We start from the raw sequence: 16,402 nt of genomic DNA, 5'->3' as shown, positions 1-16,402 counted from the left end.
TAATGTGCCAGGGACATCACAGAAAAAGAAACCGAGGCGACCCGGTCTTATGAAGGAGATTTTATTGAGTCATTTCACTTAAGGACACTTTTCTGTTATTTGGAATGAATTGTGGTTTCCAAGCTATGCGCTACTTTCCTCTTTTTCCTAGTAATTTCCTGGAGTTGACAATAGTCTATCTTCCACAGCCTGGCTCCTGGCTATGACTGTCTCCCACGTGTCCACCCCTAGATTGTCTCTCACTTCCAAGATAGGTTCGTGCTACCAAAGCAACTGAGGGGAACAGACCACCATCTCATAGATAAGTAGTTCTTACCAATGGGAACACAAAAAGACCTGCATAAACACTGAGCACATGCAGTGACAGTTAACATTTATTTTCCCATTTCTGATCTTTCATGATTCAAAAACAATTATTTGCCAAAAAAAAAAAAATCAAATGCCAATTTATAACTTTATACATTTAGAACCTCTCTAAAATTGACAGGAAGTATATATGGTGCTATCTGGTAAGTATAAGAGATAGCCTAAAATGATCTCTAAAGCTTAAGAATTTGAATGGTTTTAGATTAGTTTTATGCTAATCAAAGCTTCAAATAGTCTTCTTGGTAATTAAAAATCTTCCTTGCACACTGAATATTGGCAGAAAGGGGGCACAAAGGGGCCTCCTTGACCGAGGCAGGGAACTTCAGTCTATGTAAGTATCTGCAGTTGCTGGAATAATTTGAAGACCCCATGGAGCTAAGGAGATTAAGCAGAGGATTTCCATTGTTTCAGAGGGCCAAGGGGCAAATCCATTGCTAATTCTTTAATGATGAAAAATGGTAAGAAGTTGTTAAACTCCCTTGGGGATTTAAAAAAGTGATATATAAACAAGAGAGAGAGAGAGAGAAACAGAAATCACAGTAGTACAATCAGAGGCTAACGCTATATATTTTAAAAAAAGATAAAAAGAGCCCAGGATATTTAGTGGATGCCTGGACAATATAAAAATAGATTTATAGAAGGAAGCAATCGAATTTGAATGTAAAAGAGTGTTCAGAAAGTTAACTTGTTGCATCTGAAATTCAAAGTATTTCCTTTTGGCTACACAAGAAAGAATTTTAATAAAACCCTTTGCATATATTTCTGAAAGGTAAATATTTTATAGGGAAATGGACGGTTGGGAGAAAATCTGTTCCATCATGTCTGGGTATTAGAATTTTGCTTAATAACTTGCCAAAATATTATGCTTCCAAGAGCTATGGCATTATGTGTGTACCCAATTAAAGCAATTTTTCTTTGCTTTGTCTCCCAACTTAAATTCAAATGACATACAAACCACCCCTGAAAGGAGGGTGAAACTAAAATGTTTCATTGTAAGACTTAATGGAGAACAACTAATGTATTCACCTTTAAAAAAATTACTAAAATTCTGTTTTTGCCCCATTCAAATATGTAGTGAGTCTTGGCCTTTTTAAGTTACAATGATATGTACCATGATTTTTATTAAGTAATTTATTTCTTCAATGTAAGTTAAGATATAACTTACATTTCTTTAAAGCAAATGCAAATATTTTAATAACCATACTAAAAAGTGAGAGAAAAGGAAGAAAAAGTTTTCACACACACAATCAGTACATGTATGTGTGTATATGCATACATATATATGTGGAATTAAAACAAAATGCAGATCAGCCTTTATGCCTTGAAAAATAATCACTGCTAAGTCTCCACAGTGCAGTGATGGTTACTGAACTGCATGCCACACCTTGAGGTGTTGGGTATTTTCAGTCTCCTATACTTCATTACATGGAATCAATAAAGTTGTTGGGGAAACCTCAACTGCCTTGACCTCCAAATCAGGAACCCTTCATTTCCGGTGGAAAACAGGGACTATTGGTCTGACGGGTATTTTTTTTCCACTTGTCCAAACCCCAAGCAACAGCTACTTTTGAGCACCATTTCACAACACTGGTGACCGTGTGCCATGTTATTCCACCTTCCTGTGGACCCTGAAAGCCTTACCGTCCACAGTCAGGGACATCGTGTCTTGAGTGTCCTCGATGCCATACATGACGTCGCAGCGGTAGAGGCCCGCGTCACTGGCCAGCAGCTTGCCCATGGTGAGGGAGGCGTCTCCCACGACCTCGGGGTGTATGGGTACAGACACTCTGCCCCTGTAGTCTTGACCAATCTTGATATTCCCATTTTGGGCCACAAGAACAGTAGTCTCCTTTAAATCTTTCCCACTTTTGTCCACTTCAATCTTAGACCATTTGATTCGGAGGAATTCACTGGTGTTGTAACTTGGTGGTAAAGTAGGCATGGTTGGAAAGTAGCAAGGTAGGCTGACTTTTCCAGAAAGGGAGCCCCTGACAGGTGGGCTTTTGTCCACTTTGACTAGAGAAAAGAGAAGATGCCAGGTTAACAGTCTGGAAAAAAAACCCATACTGACTCTATTAAATATTTGAATGGATAACAAATCCTTATAATGGTTTGGTTGCATCTTCAATAAGTGAAATCATGAGAATGATTTTGTATAAAGAGGAGAGCATATAATTTCAGTACTGTTTTATAACAAAGACAAAGATTAATAATGCTCATATTTATGTACTAAAATATGTTGTTCATCTTAGAATATTTGCAACTTAGAAGTTTGACATGAGCAAAATAAGTAATAAAATAGGGCAAGCAATAGAAAGCCAGCAATCCAGGGCAAAGGAGGAAAGCAGACCTGAATCTTGGTAGTGCAGGTTTAAAAGAGGGACCAGTGTTAGAAAGAGCAATCAAAAGATGAAAATTATGCCTACAGGTCAGAAGATGAAGAACATGTGTTAAGATAACTGCCCCAGCCGGGCTCGGTGGCTCAACCTGTAATCCCGCACCTTTGGGAGGCTGAGGTGAGTGGATTGCCTGAGTCCGCGGGTTCGAGATCCGCCTGGGCAGCGAGACCTCATCTCTGCAATAAATCAAAAAATCAGCCGGGCGTGGCATCGCGTGCCTGTAGTTCCAGCTACTTGGAAGGCTGAGGCAGAAGGATCGCCGGAGCCCAGCAGGTCAAGGCTGCGGGGGCCGGGAGCGGCCACTGCACTCCAGTCTGGGCGACAGAGTGAGACTCCAACTCAAAAAAAAAAAAAAAAAAAGATAACTGCCCCATTACATTAGAGAAAATGCAAATGAAATTCAATGAGAAAGTAACAATTTTAAAAGTACTTCCTAAACCAGAGCCAAGGGAAGGCTAACATTTGAAGGACCCTCTTTGGTCCCATGTTAGAACCAAAGGCTTTCATTCTCATGACAAACTCAGCTGCCAAGGCTTGGCAGTGAGATGTTACCGCCAAGTATATTCTGGGGGAATGCCGGCTTCTGTTCACTTAACTCTCCTAAAATACTTACCCACAGAATATCTTTCTGTTCAAGCTCTTAAACTCTTAGTAATAAAGAATATGTTGGCTACAATTTACCACCATCACATGCAAAAGAAAATATTCCTTCACTCTTGTAAGTATCCATCCCTCCTCTACTCCTCCATACCTTCCAGCCACTATTAACTAGGCTAGACAAGGTGCTGGTAATATTAGAAACTGTCCTTCATGAAAAACAACAACCACTTCATGAAAATATGATCAATAAGTTCATAGTAGCCTCTAGGTAAAGTGAAATAACGATTTTTTTTTTTTGAGTCAAGGTCTCACTCTGTCACCTAGGCTGGAGTGCAGTGGCACAATCACCGCTCACTGCAGCCTCAACCTTCTGAGCTCAGGTGATCCTTCTGCCTCAGCCTTCCAAGTAGTTGAGACTACAGGCACACACAACCATATCTGGCTAACTATTTTTTTTTTTTTTGAGTTGGAGTCTCACTCTGTCGCCCAGACTGGAGTGCAGTGGCTGCTCCCAGCCACCGCAGCCTCGACCTGCTGGGCTCCGGCAATCCTTCCACCTCAGCCTTCCGAGTAGCCGGAATTACAGGCGTGCGCTACCACACTCTGTTGATTTTTTTTTTTTTTTATTTATTGTAGAGATGAGGTCTCACTGCCCAGGCGGGTCTCGAACTCGTGGACTCAGGCAATCCACTCACCTCAGCCTCCCAAAGGCGCGGGATTACAGGCTGAGCCACTGAGCCTGGCTTAACTATTTTTTTAAATGAGGTTGTTGCCCAGGTTGGTCTCAAACTTTGGGCCTTGAACAATCTTCCTGTCCTGGCTTCCCAAAGGGCTGGGATTACAAGTATGAACCACCATGCTGGGCCTGAAATAATGATTTTTAATTAGCAAAATGATATGTGTCTAACACTTACTGTGTTAGTGGTCAATGATATTGGTGACACACATCTCAATATGCACAAAAAATTATAATAGCTACCAACATAACACTGTGGATTCAGCTGGGGATAAGTCATTTTAAACACTGCAGGAAGATATTATGGAGAAAGTATAACCTTTAGGAAAAAAATACTCTCTATTGCTAAAGATTAAGATTTTAACTTAGTAAAAAGACTGTAAAATCTTTCAGAGATGACAAATAAATCTAAAATAATTAATACAGGATTCAATTTCATATATTTACAATAGAAATCACTAACCTATTTCAAACTTGTAACGGTCATTGCTGCCTGCATTTGTTTATCATTTTATTAATCTATATATAGATTGCTAAAACAGATCTAAGGCACTTAATACGATTAAATAAAAATAAAATGAAGTGTGCTATTAGCTGCACTAAATTGATCTTTAAAATGTTACTAAGACTATTAGCATTTTGGAATATAATAGCAAGGGAATAATTCCATTTTTAATGATATTCTTGGCTTACAAAATAAATTCTCAACTTGAAGTTCAGCCTTAAAGTAAAATTTCTTACTAAGGATAGTCTACTGAGAGGAACTGACAAGTTCCCAGCTGGCTGGTGACAGACCTGAGCCAGAGCATACATCTCCTGACACCTAATCAAGTAATCATTTAGCTATGGTGTTCTTCCTCTGCCCCTAAATTAAGTCACAAAAGAAGTCTCCATTTCAGTTCCTTTACAGAATCTAGACTCATTCTATTTCTGTAATTTTTTAATTACTGTCTGAACTGAAATCTTTTAGTAATTTTGTGATCTTTTCAATAAACTTACCAAGCTCACAGAGGACTTTCTGAAAGTAACCCCTACCTGTTTAATATTCCTTTAACTTGGGCCCTATTAGGGAAATGATGACAGCACAAAGATATCTCAATATTTCATTTATTGACTTTTTGGCCAATGATAGGGATTCTGAGAAGAGAAAGGGTGAGAATACTGTGATGTAAAAAAATTCACATTTATATTCATCATAAATTCTAGAAAATCTCATCTTCCTTTCTGAAAAATCATTTAGATAACTAATTTTCCCACAAATAAAATATTGCTTATTTAATGGGAAAATAAACAGCTTTATCATCTGCTTCAATTATGGTATAAATTATGAAACTGTGTCATCTCCTTAACATTAGCTTAAGATAAATGACTTCCAATTCTTTAATATTTATTACTAAATTATAGTTGTTTTCACAATTTTAAGTGTGTAAGGGCAGACATGAGACAGCATAAGCTATCCAGCAGGGAGGTTTCTGGAAGTGAGAGCATTACTAAGTAAATGTGCTGCAATGAAAAGATTCATTGAAACAAAAGGATGTCAAAAGGCAATTTCCTAAGGGCTATTTATTGTTCTAGATGTTTACAGATATAAGAAAATTAAAAGCTTTGGTTGGATATAAATATTTATTCATGCAGAATCCAATCTTAACAAGGTTAACAAAAAGTTGTGTGGTCAAATCTTTTGTGTATTAAATCTTGGGTCTTAATGCACTGGGTCACAAGAACTAAGTTCAATAAATCTAAATATTTTAAGAAAGAAATTTAGTCGTTCTGAGAATAACATTTATAGACTACACATGTTTTTAAAAAAATCTGCTACCTGCAGACATTTGTCTGAAACTGACAATTCAAGTAGTGAAAATGAATCCTAACAAAAAGCTCACTGTTCCCACCAGATGGTCTGTGGTCTAAATGAGTATAGTCAGGGAGAAGCTCTAAGTAGTGAATGATCAATTAATGCTCCTTCTCTGTCATAAGATTCTGCAGAGTAAGGATGATGCAAATCCCATCTGCACGATTTGACCAAACCCACACACGCAGGCTTTGGCCAAATAAACGTCAGATGGAGAATATGGAAATTTATCTCTCTCTCAAGTGGAAAATATCACTCTCTAGTTTATTCATTAACCATGATTGTGTATGGCTCTGTCTTCTGCTATTAGAGGAATAACAAGATAACTAGGTCAAGGCTAGATGATCAATGGTTAGGACAGGGTATAACCTAGTAAAATGGGTTTTGTTAACCCAAAGAGCTCTTCATGTATTGAAATAAAGCCAATAGCAATAGTTCATTTATGTTACTCACTGACCTCTTGATTGCCTGGCAATAAACAGAAAAAAACCTTACAGCGAAAGTCCTTGTGCTGACCCAGGAACAAGTGAGTGCTACATGCTCCACCAGGAACCTGGAAAATCTGTCTAACATGGATCTTATGTTTTCAATTTTCGCCTCTCATACAAAAAGTAAATTCCCTCAAATTAGTCCCAAATTAATTTTATCTCTTAACAGTGATCATGAATTTACAAATAATAGGTACCTATGTATAGGAATTACACAATATTATTGGCGATTATAATTATTTTTAAAAATACTGCAAGGGAGCTACACTATAAGTTGTTTTATTTACTTTTGTTTTTCATTATGTGAGGTCCTTCTTTGTTTTAAGTGCAAAGTCTAAGATTGCGTGAGGGGATGGTTGCCTCTGTAAACTCCCTTTGATTACTGCCCACCCAAACCAACCTCCCTCCCCACTTCCTGTGACTGTCTTCTCCTCTCTGTGATCGTCATCTTCACTCCCCAAAAACCTTGAGGAGGACAGCTCTTGGGCAGGTATCTGATTGCCTAGACTTTGATAGCCATCTGGGTCATTCACCATGGCATTCATTCATGCATTTATTCATTCACTCATCCAATCACATAAAATGATCGAGAGCTAACAGTGTGTCATTCAGTAGAAGACGAAAGGCCTTTCTTTTGGCAGCCTACAGTCTACTTGGGAAGAAAAATAAAGAGCAACTTATCACAAGAGCATAGTACGTGCTATAACAGCTGCACAGCACAGAGAACATGGAGAACATGGAGGCAGGGCTTTGAAAGTGGTTGGAAAGGGGTACAGGAAGATGGGGAAGGAAAGCAGAGCCATTCAGGATCAGCTCACCCTTCATTCCTCTTATGCCCCTGCTACAGATCCCCAGTCCATGAGGATCTGAATCCTCCATCTCCGTATGTCCAATTTGCTTCTCCTCATCATCACTACCACCACCTGACACAAATGAACCCAAGTCATGCACACGCTCCCACAAGAGCCTCTGAGACGATATCTTGATGGTGACCCTTGTTCTCTTACAATCGAATCTCCATAGAGCAGCAAAAACGAAAATTTCTAAATATCCATCAATTCCCGTCTTTCACTTGCTTAACCCTCCAGTGCCTCCTCTACACTTGGGATAAGATCTGGACTTCTCTAAAGCCTACAATGCCCCTTGTAGATAAGAAGTATAACATGGTTGTGAGGAGTGCACACTCCCAGAACGCCTTGTTCATCCCCCAGCTACAAGGGAGGACCCCCCAAAAACATGGAATTTATTTATTAAAAAATTATGTATTAGTCCCTACATGTTTAAACTTCAGTCACTTTCAAAGTACTCTCCATATGATGCAATACACCTATCAAGGTACTTTTTCCACTGTTCAAAACAATTTTTGAATTTATCAATGTTGATGCCTTTTAGTGCTTCTGCCGTTTTTTTTTTTTCATCTCTTCCACATGGGCAAAATGTTGCCCTTTACGGACATTTTTCCTCTCAGGAAATGAACAAACACAAAAGTCACTTGGGGTGAGAACAGGTGAATAGGGAGTATGGGGCACAAAAGTCATGCTGTTTTTGGTCAAAACCTGCTGAACACTCAGCACAGTGTGGGCAGGTTGTTTGTGTAAATCACCCATCATGAATTGGGCGAATGTGTTGAAAGAATCTCCAAAAAAAATTCAGTGAAGTCAAACTCAGTGTCTCACAAACAAGGCTAGCTGGTACACTGATGCCAATGGATTCCTGGAACACTTACCTAGTGAAGGAAGTCTGGACTACAAGAGGCTTGTCCTCCAAAAAATGATTTTGGTTTTTGTTTTGGGTTTCCCTTGTACTTAGCCTCTCAAGAACTCAATGCTCTCCCTTCATGCATGAGTGATGGATATTTCAATGAGTCCATGCTAAACACCTAAAACGGCTCCTGACTCACAGAGTCCTACTCAAATGTTAGGTATTATTCTTATTTAGATGAGCTTGTTTCTGTTAATCTCTCTGTCCATATCTTCTACTTTCCCCTTGATGTCTAGTTTCCAACTAAGTGGCCTTTCTGCTCTTCAAACACATGGCATTTCTTTCTAACTCAGGGCCAGGTCTTGGCTGACTTTCTCCTTGACACCCTTCTCACCTCAGTTTAAGTGTTATTTTCTCAAAGAGGTTTTTCAAACTTTCACAAACCCACATCATTCTCTATGATGTCACTCATCTGATGTTCATCAGTCTGAAAGGACCTGGATTTTCTATTCTCTTGTTTATTGCCTATATCTTAGAATTAGAGGCTTAAGCTTAACAAAAGCTAGACCAATGTATGAGTCAGTCAATGGTATATCCTTGGACATCCAGAATAATAACTAGCACAAAGAAGATATTCATAAAATGTTGCCAATGGGTAAACAAATAAATGGATGGGTGGGAGGATGGATGGATGGATGGATGGCTGTTAGATGGAATGACACTTAAAGTTTGAGTCTTAGAGAATGAAATGAAGTAGAGCTGTACAAAATAAGAGAAGTGCCACACAAAAGGAATTCATGCGGAAAACCAGGAAAGACATACACTCATACATATGCAAGTTATTTCCAAGAGTCTAAGGCATCATGTGAGTGTGAGGAAGAAACGGAGTCTGAGTCTGGAGGGTACACTAGACCAAGTAGATCCATGATGCTCAGGTTGGTATCTTACTTCAAATTCCTTTATATATCTCCTTGAACATATGACTTAGGAAACTTGGAATCATAGACCATCATTAGCTGGATAGAAAGTTTAAAGCTAAGAAAAATAGTGTCTGTGCATACCCAGTTACTTTTTTTAAAAAGAAGAGAAAAGAAAAATAAATTAAGAAATTAGAAATAAAGAAATAAGGAAAGAAAGAAGTAAGGAAAGAAAGAAAGAAAAAGGAAAGAAAAGGAAAAAGAAAAGGAGGTATGGACAAATCCTTGGCTGATAGCTTTCTCTTATTCTTCTTGACTCTTTTCAAACTCTAGCCTCCTGGTTGTTCAATACTCTTTCTAGTTTGTATAGGAAGGTCTTTGAGAAGTCATACAGAAAAAGCTGGAATTGTAAAGCATATTCAATGCCACAGATGAGCTTTTCTGCCCAGCCTGAAAGTCACCTGGGACGTTGCTGGAAGCCTACATGCATCTTCAGCATCCTGCTTGTATTTATTGAAAACCATTGCTTTTGGTCTAATACCTTTTAACTCATCATTTTCAGCACTGGATAAACTTTTAAAAATCAATCCTTTCTGCTGCTAATTCCTTGTTATCATTGCATCACCTGGCACTTGGATTTTATTTCAACTGACCCTGCAAGATTCACGACCACACTCACCTTTATGTAGTGCGTGGGCTGCCACCAAAGTTGAGCACAGCCATAAGATGCTCTTCATGTTTATCAACATCTTGCCCTGGAAATGAAGAGACACACAGAGTGAATCATGAGCATTTGGGCTGATGGCAAGTCATAAACCACGCACAGTGTGTGTGCTGCACATAGCAAGAGTGTACGAAGCAGCACCTCTTGGGTGGTAGAAACAGGAGGAAACTTGTAATAGGAAAAGTTTTCTCCACACTTTAATTATTAGTTGGAATCTCACCCAATGCAGAAGCTACCAAAATAATAGCAGAACTCAATTTGGGGACAAACAGCAGTGTGGACGTGTATGACAACCACCACTGGGTAGGCCGTAGGAGGAGCAACAGAGACCACAGCCCAATAACCATCAGCTAGGAGTGGGCCAAAAAGGGAAGGAGTGACCACAAAGTCTATTTATAAACAGAAGGCTGAGGCTGGACGTGGTGGCTCACACTTGTAATCTCTGCATTTTGGGAGGCCAAGACGAAAGGACTGCCTGAGCCCAGGAGTTTGAGACCTGCCTGGGCAACATAGCAAGACCTCATCTTGGAAGGGAAGGGAAAGGAAGAGAGGGAAGGGAAGAGGGAAGAATGAAAGATACAGAAGGCTGATCATGGAGGGAGCAAGAGAGGATGGGAACAACAGATAGAGATGCTGAAGGAAAGGCATCCGATCCACAAAGCTCAGGGAAGCTGAGGGAGAGAGGCTGTTGGGGCTTCACACACGTGGTCTCAAAACAGAGAAGCAGGACTTCGGCAGGATTTCAAAGCACAGACTCCATCTCATTTCTAGCTGGCTAGACAAACAAAGTACATGTATTTCAAGGAGCTGTTCATTACAAAAGTGGCCAGTACTTGCCATGAGTTTTAAAGCAGTTTCAACAGTTCCAAAGTCTCAAGAGGAAAGGATGAAAGAAAACACCCTGGATGGAGAGCCAAGAAGCCCTGCCCTGTTCCTGCCATTAACTTACAGCATTACTTGAAAATGATATTGAACAGTCTGCATCTCAGATGGTCCCTTCCAGTTCGCATTTCTATGAAGCTATAATCATGAGGAGGATTGGGGGTTCTAGAAATCAAAGAGGCGGCTTCAGAAGACTGGCAGGACAGTATTTGGTCTCCACACTTGTGCCCTTTTCCTTGACATCTGAACTGTTCTATCATCGCCATGTTGTCCTCCTTTCCAACAAACTCCAGTTCCATGCTAGTTTCTACCCTCAGCCGCTGACATTAAAGGAGTTTGGGTCAAACCCCAGCCCAAGGGCACAATTCCAATATTCTGTCAACTACAAGGTCTCATTCCCTCTGCCAACGATTGGTGTTGGAATGGTATACAATACCATTTTGGCCAGTAAGATGCAAGAGGCTCTCTCCCCCCACAGTGGGGCTAGGCAGAGAGTCCTGAAAAAAGACAGATTCATCTTGAAAACAAAGAAAGAAAGAAAGAAGTGGTGGCTTTTCTTCACTGGACAGTAACACTCTAGGACATTTCTCCTGAAGCTGTCATCAGGGTCCTGCATCCCCAAGCATGTGAGATGGCCTCTGAAATGAAGCAGGGTGAATCAGGAACAACAAGGCTTACATCCTTGAAGACTAGACCTAGAGTGGGCCATGCCTTTGAACATCTTTCCATATGAGATAATAAATGTCTTTCTTAGCTGGGTGTGGTGGTTCATGCCTATAATCCAGCACTTTGGGAGGCAGAGAAGAAAGGATTGTCTGAGCCCTGAGGTTCAAGACCAGCCTGGGCAACTTGGTAAAACCTCACCTCTACAACAAAATTTTAAAAATTAGCTGGGTATGGTAGTGTGTGCCTGTAATACCAGCTACTTGGAAGGATGAGGTGGAAGGATCACCTGAACCCAGCAGGTTGAGGCTGTAGTGGCCAGGGGCGTGCTACTGTATGTACTCCAGCCTAGGCAACAAAGTGAGACTTTAATTCAAAAAAAAACTTTATTGTTTAAACCCAATAAAATCAGAACGTTTGGTTAGTTACAGCGAAAACACCCTACCTGACACATATCTGAGCTGGTCCCTGAATAACTTCCTTATATTCTACTTAGAAAATGACTGAACTCTAGATTATTTAGGACACCAGACTGAAAAGAGTTAAATGCTATAAGAATCCAAGCCCAACTATGCTCAAGTTTAATTTAACTTATGATAACTATTTCTTTTGTCTTAATATTTTTCTGCATTTGATTTCTTTATTTTATATATTTTGAAATAAGGATAAATGGAGACTTTTTTGTTTGTTTGTTTGTTTTTTTTGTTTTTGAGTTGGAGTCTCACTCTGTCGCCCAGATTGGAGTGCAGTGGCCGCTCCCGGCCACCGCAGCCTCGACCTGCTGGGCTCCGGCGATCCTTCCGCCTCAGCCTTCCAAGCAGCTGGAATAACAGGCATGCGCTACCACGCCCGGCTGATTTTTTGATTTATTGTAGAGATGAGGTCTCGCTGCCCAGGCGGGTCTCGAACCCGCGGGCTCAGGCAATCCACTCACTTCAGCCTCCCAAAGGCGCGGGATTACAGGCTGAGCCACCGAGCCCGGCTCGAGACTTTTTAAAAAAATTATAAAAGTCTATAATTCTAGAAAGTTCCTGAAGAGCATTTTTAACCTAATACGTTATATATCTCACATTTTCCCTCTATAGGCCAATTGGTAATCACAATGAAAAGCATATAGTTGATAATTCTAAATTAAACTTAATATGATAATGAAGTATGTTACTTATCATATAATTATGGGACACGCTAATAAGTTTTATTAAACATTAACTGAGAAACGCCATACTTTTTCTACATTTCTGAATTTCTTATAAGATAGTACAGCAAGCAGGAAGGATACACCTATATCTCTATGCTATTACAGCATTTCAGGAAAAAATTAAGATATCTATTGCACAGCTAAAATAAAAATGAGGGATTTATCCTAAAACAGTATTAAAGAAAATGCATTCCATGAGTATTAACTGAATCCAAAAAAGAAACCTTTAATTGTACTTATAAACAATAATTTCCTACTTTCCTTTAAGAAAAACTATTCTCTAGCTTCTTCTTTTTATCAGGAAATCTTTATAAGTCTAATTTTAAATCTAGACTCCACTGTTAAGCAGTCTGAATTCAAGTCCTGCCTTCTCTACTTACATTTTGTGATTTAGAGTAAATTACTGTGTCTTCCTACCTCATTTTTATAGTTATTTAGTGAAAATGAGTACATTATTGAAATGACTGTGAGAATTGATAAAATAATGCACATAAAATATAGCTCACTGTGATACACAGTGTATTCAGTACTCAATATTTATTATTAAAATAATTAATTCAGGCCAAGTGAAGTGGCTCGTGCCTGTCATCCCAACACTAACGGAGATCCAGGTGGGAGGACTGCTTGAGGCCAGAAGTTCAAGACTAGCCTAGGCAACATAGTGAGACCACATCTCTATATTTTTTAAAAAAATTTTTAATTACTAACTCAGACTTTCTGTAGATGTTCTAATCCTGGTTTCATATCACTAGTAGTAAAAAGAAAAGTATTTTATGCTCTTGGATTTGAAAATTATAATGAATTGCCACTATAGTAGCAATGTATAGCTTTATGCTTAGAATAAGTTGTTCTATAACTTATTGCTGTGTACTTTGAATCACTTTTTGTAAACATGGTTTATCTCTTCTGTTGAACTGTAAACTTCTGGAAGGCAGAGCTGGTATCTTATCAATTTACTAAATCCCACAATATTCCTACAGTAGCAGGTTCAAATTAGACCCTTGAGGAATGTTCGTAGAACAGGTACATGGCCAAGGCCACCATTTCTTACTCAGAAAAACACTCTGAAGTGAAATGCCAACAATCCCTCAAGAATACAGGCAAATAGGGTTAATTAACACCCTTTTGAATCAGCCTGCTTGAACATTTAGCATGACCCAATAATATCTGATGTTGGTCAATTTCTAGAGTGTCAAATTTTTTAACAAAGCCAGAGAAAGTGTGATCCTGACTATGTGCAGTCAAATTTCTTACCCAAGACAGGTACTCAAAAACCTAACTCTTCATGCCACACTAATCCTTATAAATGTGTCTGTGGGAGCAGGGAGGAGCCCTGTCCCTCATCTGTACAAATATGACAAGAATACTCATCACTTGTCCTAAGACTAGGCCAGGAAAGAAGCCAGTGCATTGAAACTACCAGGAATAGGGTAAGTTGTAAGTACCTCTCAACAAGTTGCATAAATATGTTTGAATAAGTGACTCAAGTTAAAAATTAAAGAGTGTTTACACTAAGCCCCATATGTCTACCTTCTTTTGAAGAGTCAGAAGATTTAGTAATATTAGGTCCATCATCTGGCTGGCCCACCCAGAGCACTGACCAAGCAGCAGCCTCTCTTGGGTCTGTGAGACTAAGGTTATCCTGCCCTCACTTACCCTCTCACCCATTCCCACCCTGTGCCTGTGTCTGTAGGTACCTGAGTTCACAAGCCTTGAAGTAAAGGAGGATCACTGATCTCCTTAGTAAATGTCTCAGGGTGCTCCTACCTCCCTCCGCTGCCTCAGGACCATACTTCTCCCATTACCTCCTACTCGGAGTCCATGACATTCATCCCACGTCTCCAATTTTCTTCAGGCAGCGTCCCTGTCCTTGGTCACTAAGGTATACTATTTTCTTTCTATGTTGATCTGACTAAATGGAAAATGTTCAAAAGCCTCCTTCTTGATTTTTAGCACCCTCTGGCCCATATTTTCATTTTCTTGCCTTCCCATATCTGTCCTTTAAGCACTATCTGTCAGTGATAGCAAGCCTGTCTGCACAGAAAGTCCCCAGAGATATGAGACCTGGCGCCTGCATTTAGCCTTCTACCCCAAGAGCTCCATAAGAAGAAAGGAAAGTCATTGAGCCACCCAAGAGCAGCTGCCTGAGACCATTTCATTGCCTGGGAGACATCAGAGACAAGGTGGCCAGGACTCTTGTCCACGAGAAATGTCTGCAGAGAGGACAAGGACCCCGCCAAGATGGGTTGCCTGGGAGAGACAGCCAAGGCTCTATTAAACAGATATTTAGTATTCTCCCTTGATCTTGGGGAAGCCCAGCTGAGCGAGGGGTGACTCCAGGACGCAGACACAGTGGTTTTGTCTACCATTCTGCTAATGAGTCACCCCAGACAAGCAATGGTCCAGGACACCTTGGCCACAAGGTGGCTGTCATGGGCATCACCTATCATAATGCTCCTTGGTGCTTTCTCACAGGAAGAATCGCTGTTGTGCCAGGAGAAATCACATGGTTTGGACACAAAATCTCTTGAATTTACTCCACAGGAGTAATAGCATTGTGTGAATGTATTACTAACTTGTGACTGATTCCTGAAACGACTTGGCTGCCAGAGCCTTTCCAGTGTTGCCCTTGGTAGCCTCGGTGTTCTGCCTGAGGATTCCTTCCTCGTCACTTGATAGAAAACATACGGGATCCAAGTCCCTCTCCAAGTTGTTTTCATCATAGCATCTATGAGTACTCATCATAGCATGTGTGACCCATTTTTATATAATTAGGTGCACACTATATGCATAGTTTTGTACATCATTTTCTTCACTTAAAATACAATCTGTTTTGGAGAATGCTCCAAATCAGCAAATACAGGTTTTATTTTTGTTTTTTTAATGCTATTTTTAACAGCTGCATAGCTTTCCATTAGGCAGATGTCACAACTTTTATTTAACCAGTTCCCTATAACATTTTAACCACAGGGAAAGCACTATAAAGGCTGCTTATAATGAAACACAAAACTGGTTTTATTTAACCAGACTTTCCAGTGTTTCCAAACTTTTGCTATTAGAAAAAGTGCTGCAAAGGACATACTCATCTATTTATCTTTGCTGCACTGATTAATGAAAAAATGGTACAACATTATCATTCGTGTTTCCATTTCTCTTATCACAAACAAGGCTCAGCAACTCTTGCTGACATGACCTGTACATAACTTTTGCCTATTTTTTTGACAGATGTGGTCTTTCTTTAGTTATTTATAAAACTATGGTATGTCAAGTTATCAGTTCTTTGTTTCTCATATGCTATTGATGATTTCTAAATGTTTTGTTTGCTTTTATGTAGTTTGTTATTTAGTCAGGCTTATCAATATTTTCTAGAATGACTTTTGGGTTTTATATTTTGCTTAGAACAGGTTTCTCCATTCCTAGCTTATTTTTAAAAATCCCATGATTTTCTTTTCTCATTTTTAAAAAATGTCATTCCTTACATTTCACATTTGATTCCCCTTAAATTTTTTTTAAGATGTGAAATGAGTTCGAGATTGGTTCTTATTTGGAGTGGACCCACCAATTATCCTAAAACCATTTATTAAATATTTTTTTCCACTGAATGTCCACATTCATTTGAGTCCATTTCTTTTGATCAATAGAACTAGACCATTTTTAAAAGAACATGCCCCTATCTGCTAACTCATTTTATTTTTTGTTTTTTATTTTTTTATTTTTTGAGTTGGAGTCTCACTCTGTCACCCAGACTGGACTGCAGTGGCCGCTTCCGGCCACTGCAGCATCGACCTGCTGGGCTCCGGCAATCCTTCCGCTGAGCTCAGCCTTCCAAGTAGCTGGAACTACAGGAGCACGCTACCACGCCCGGCTAATTTTTTT

At 39.6% G+C, this 16,402-nt stretch overlaps 1 protein-coding gene across 4 annotated transcripts in view; it reads right to left on the bottom strand.

Annotated features, from left to right (window-relative positions):
* Positions 1–16,402, bottom strand: part of VCAN (versican) — a 110,169-nt gene that overhangs the window by 89,242 nt on the left and 4,525 nt on the right. For 3 of the 4 annotated variants that reach the window (XM_008059571.1, XM_008059573.1, XM_008059572.1), the window contains exons 1-2: positions 9,739–9,808; positions 2,008–2,382 (exon numbers count right to left, since the gene is read on the bottom strand). In XM_008059571.1, coding sequence (XP_008057762.1) covers positions 2,008–2,382; positions 9,739–9,808 — 445 coding nt within the window. Of the gene's footprint in view, positions 1–2,007; positions 2,383–9,738; positions 9,815–16,402 lie in introns of those variants that run through there. The other variant, XM_008059574.1, reaches the window with a different exon arrangement.

Source organism: Carlito syrichta, unplaced genomic scaffold (assembly GCF_000164805.1).
Source record: "Carlito syrichta isolate Samal-C Ts95f unplaced genomic scaffold, Tarsius_syrichta-2.0.1 Scaffold304259, whole genome shotgun sequence".
NCBI lineage: Eukaryota > Metazoa > Chordata > Mammalia > Primates > Tarsiidae > Carlito > Carlito syrichta.
This window is presented reverse-complemented; position numbering and strand designations above follow the sequence as displayed.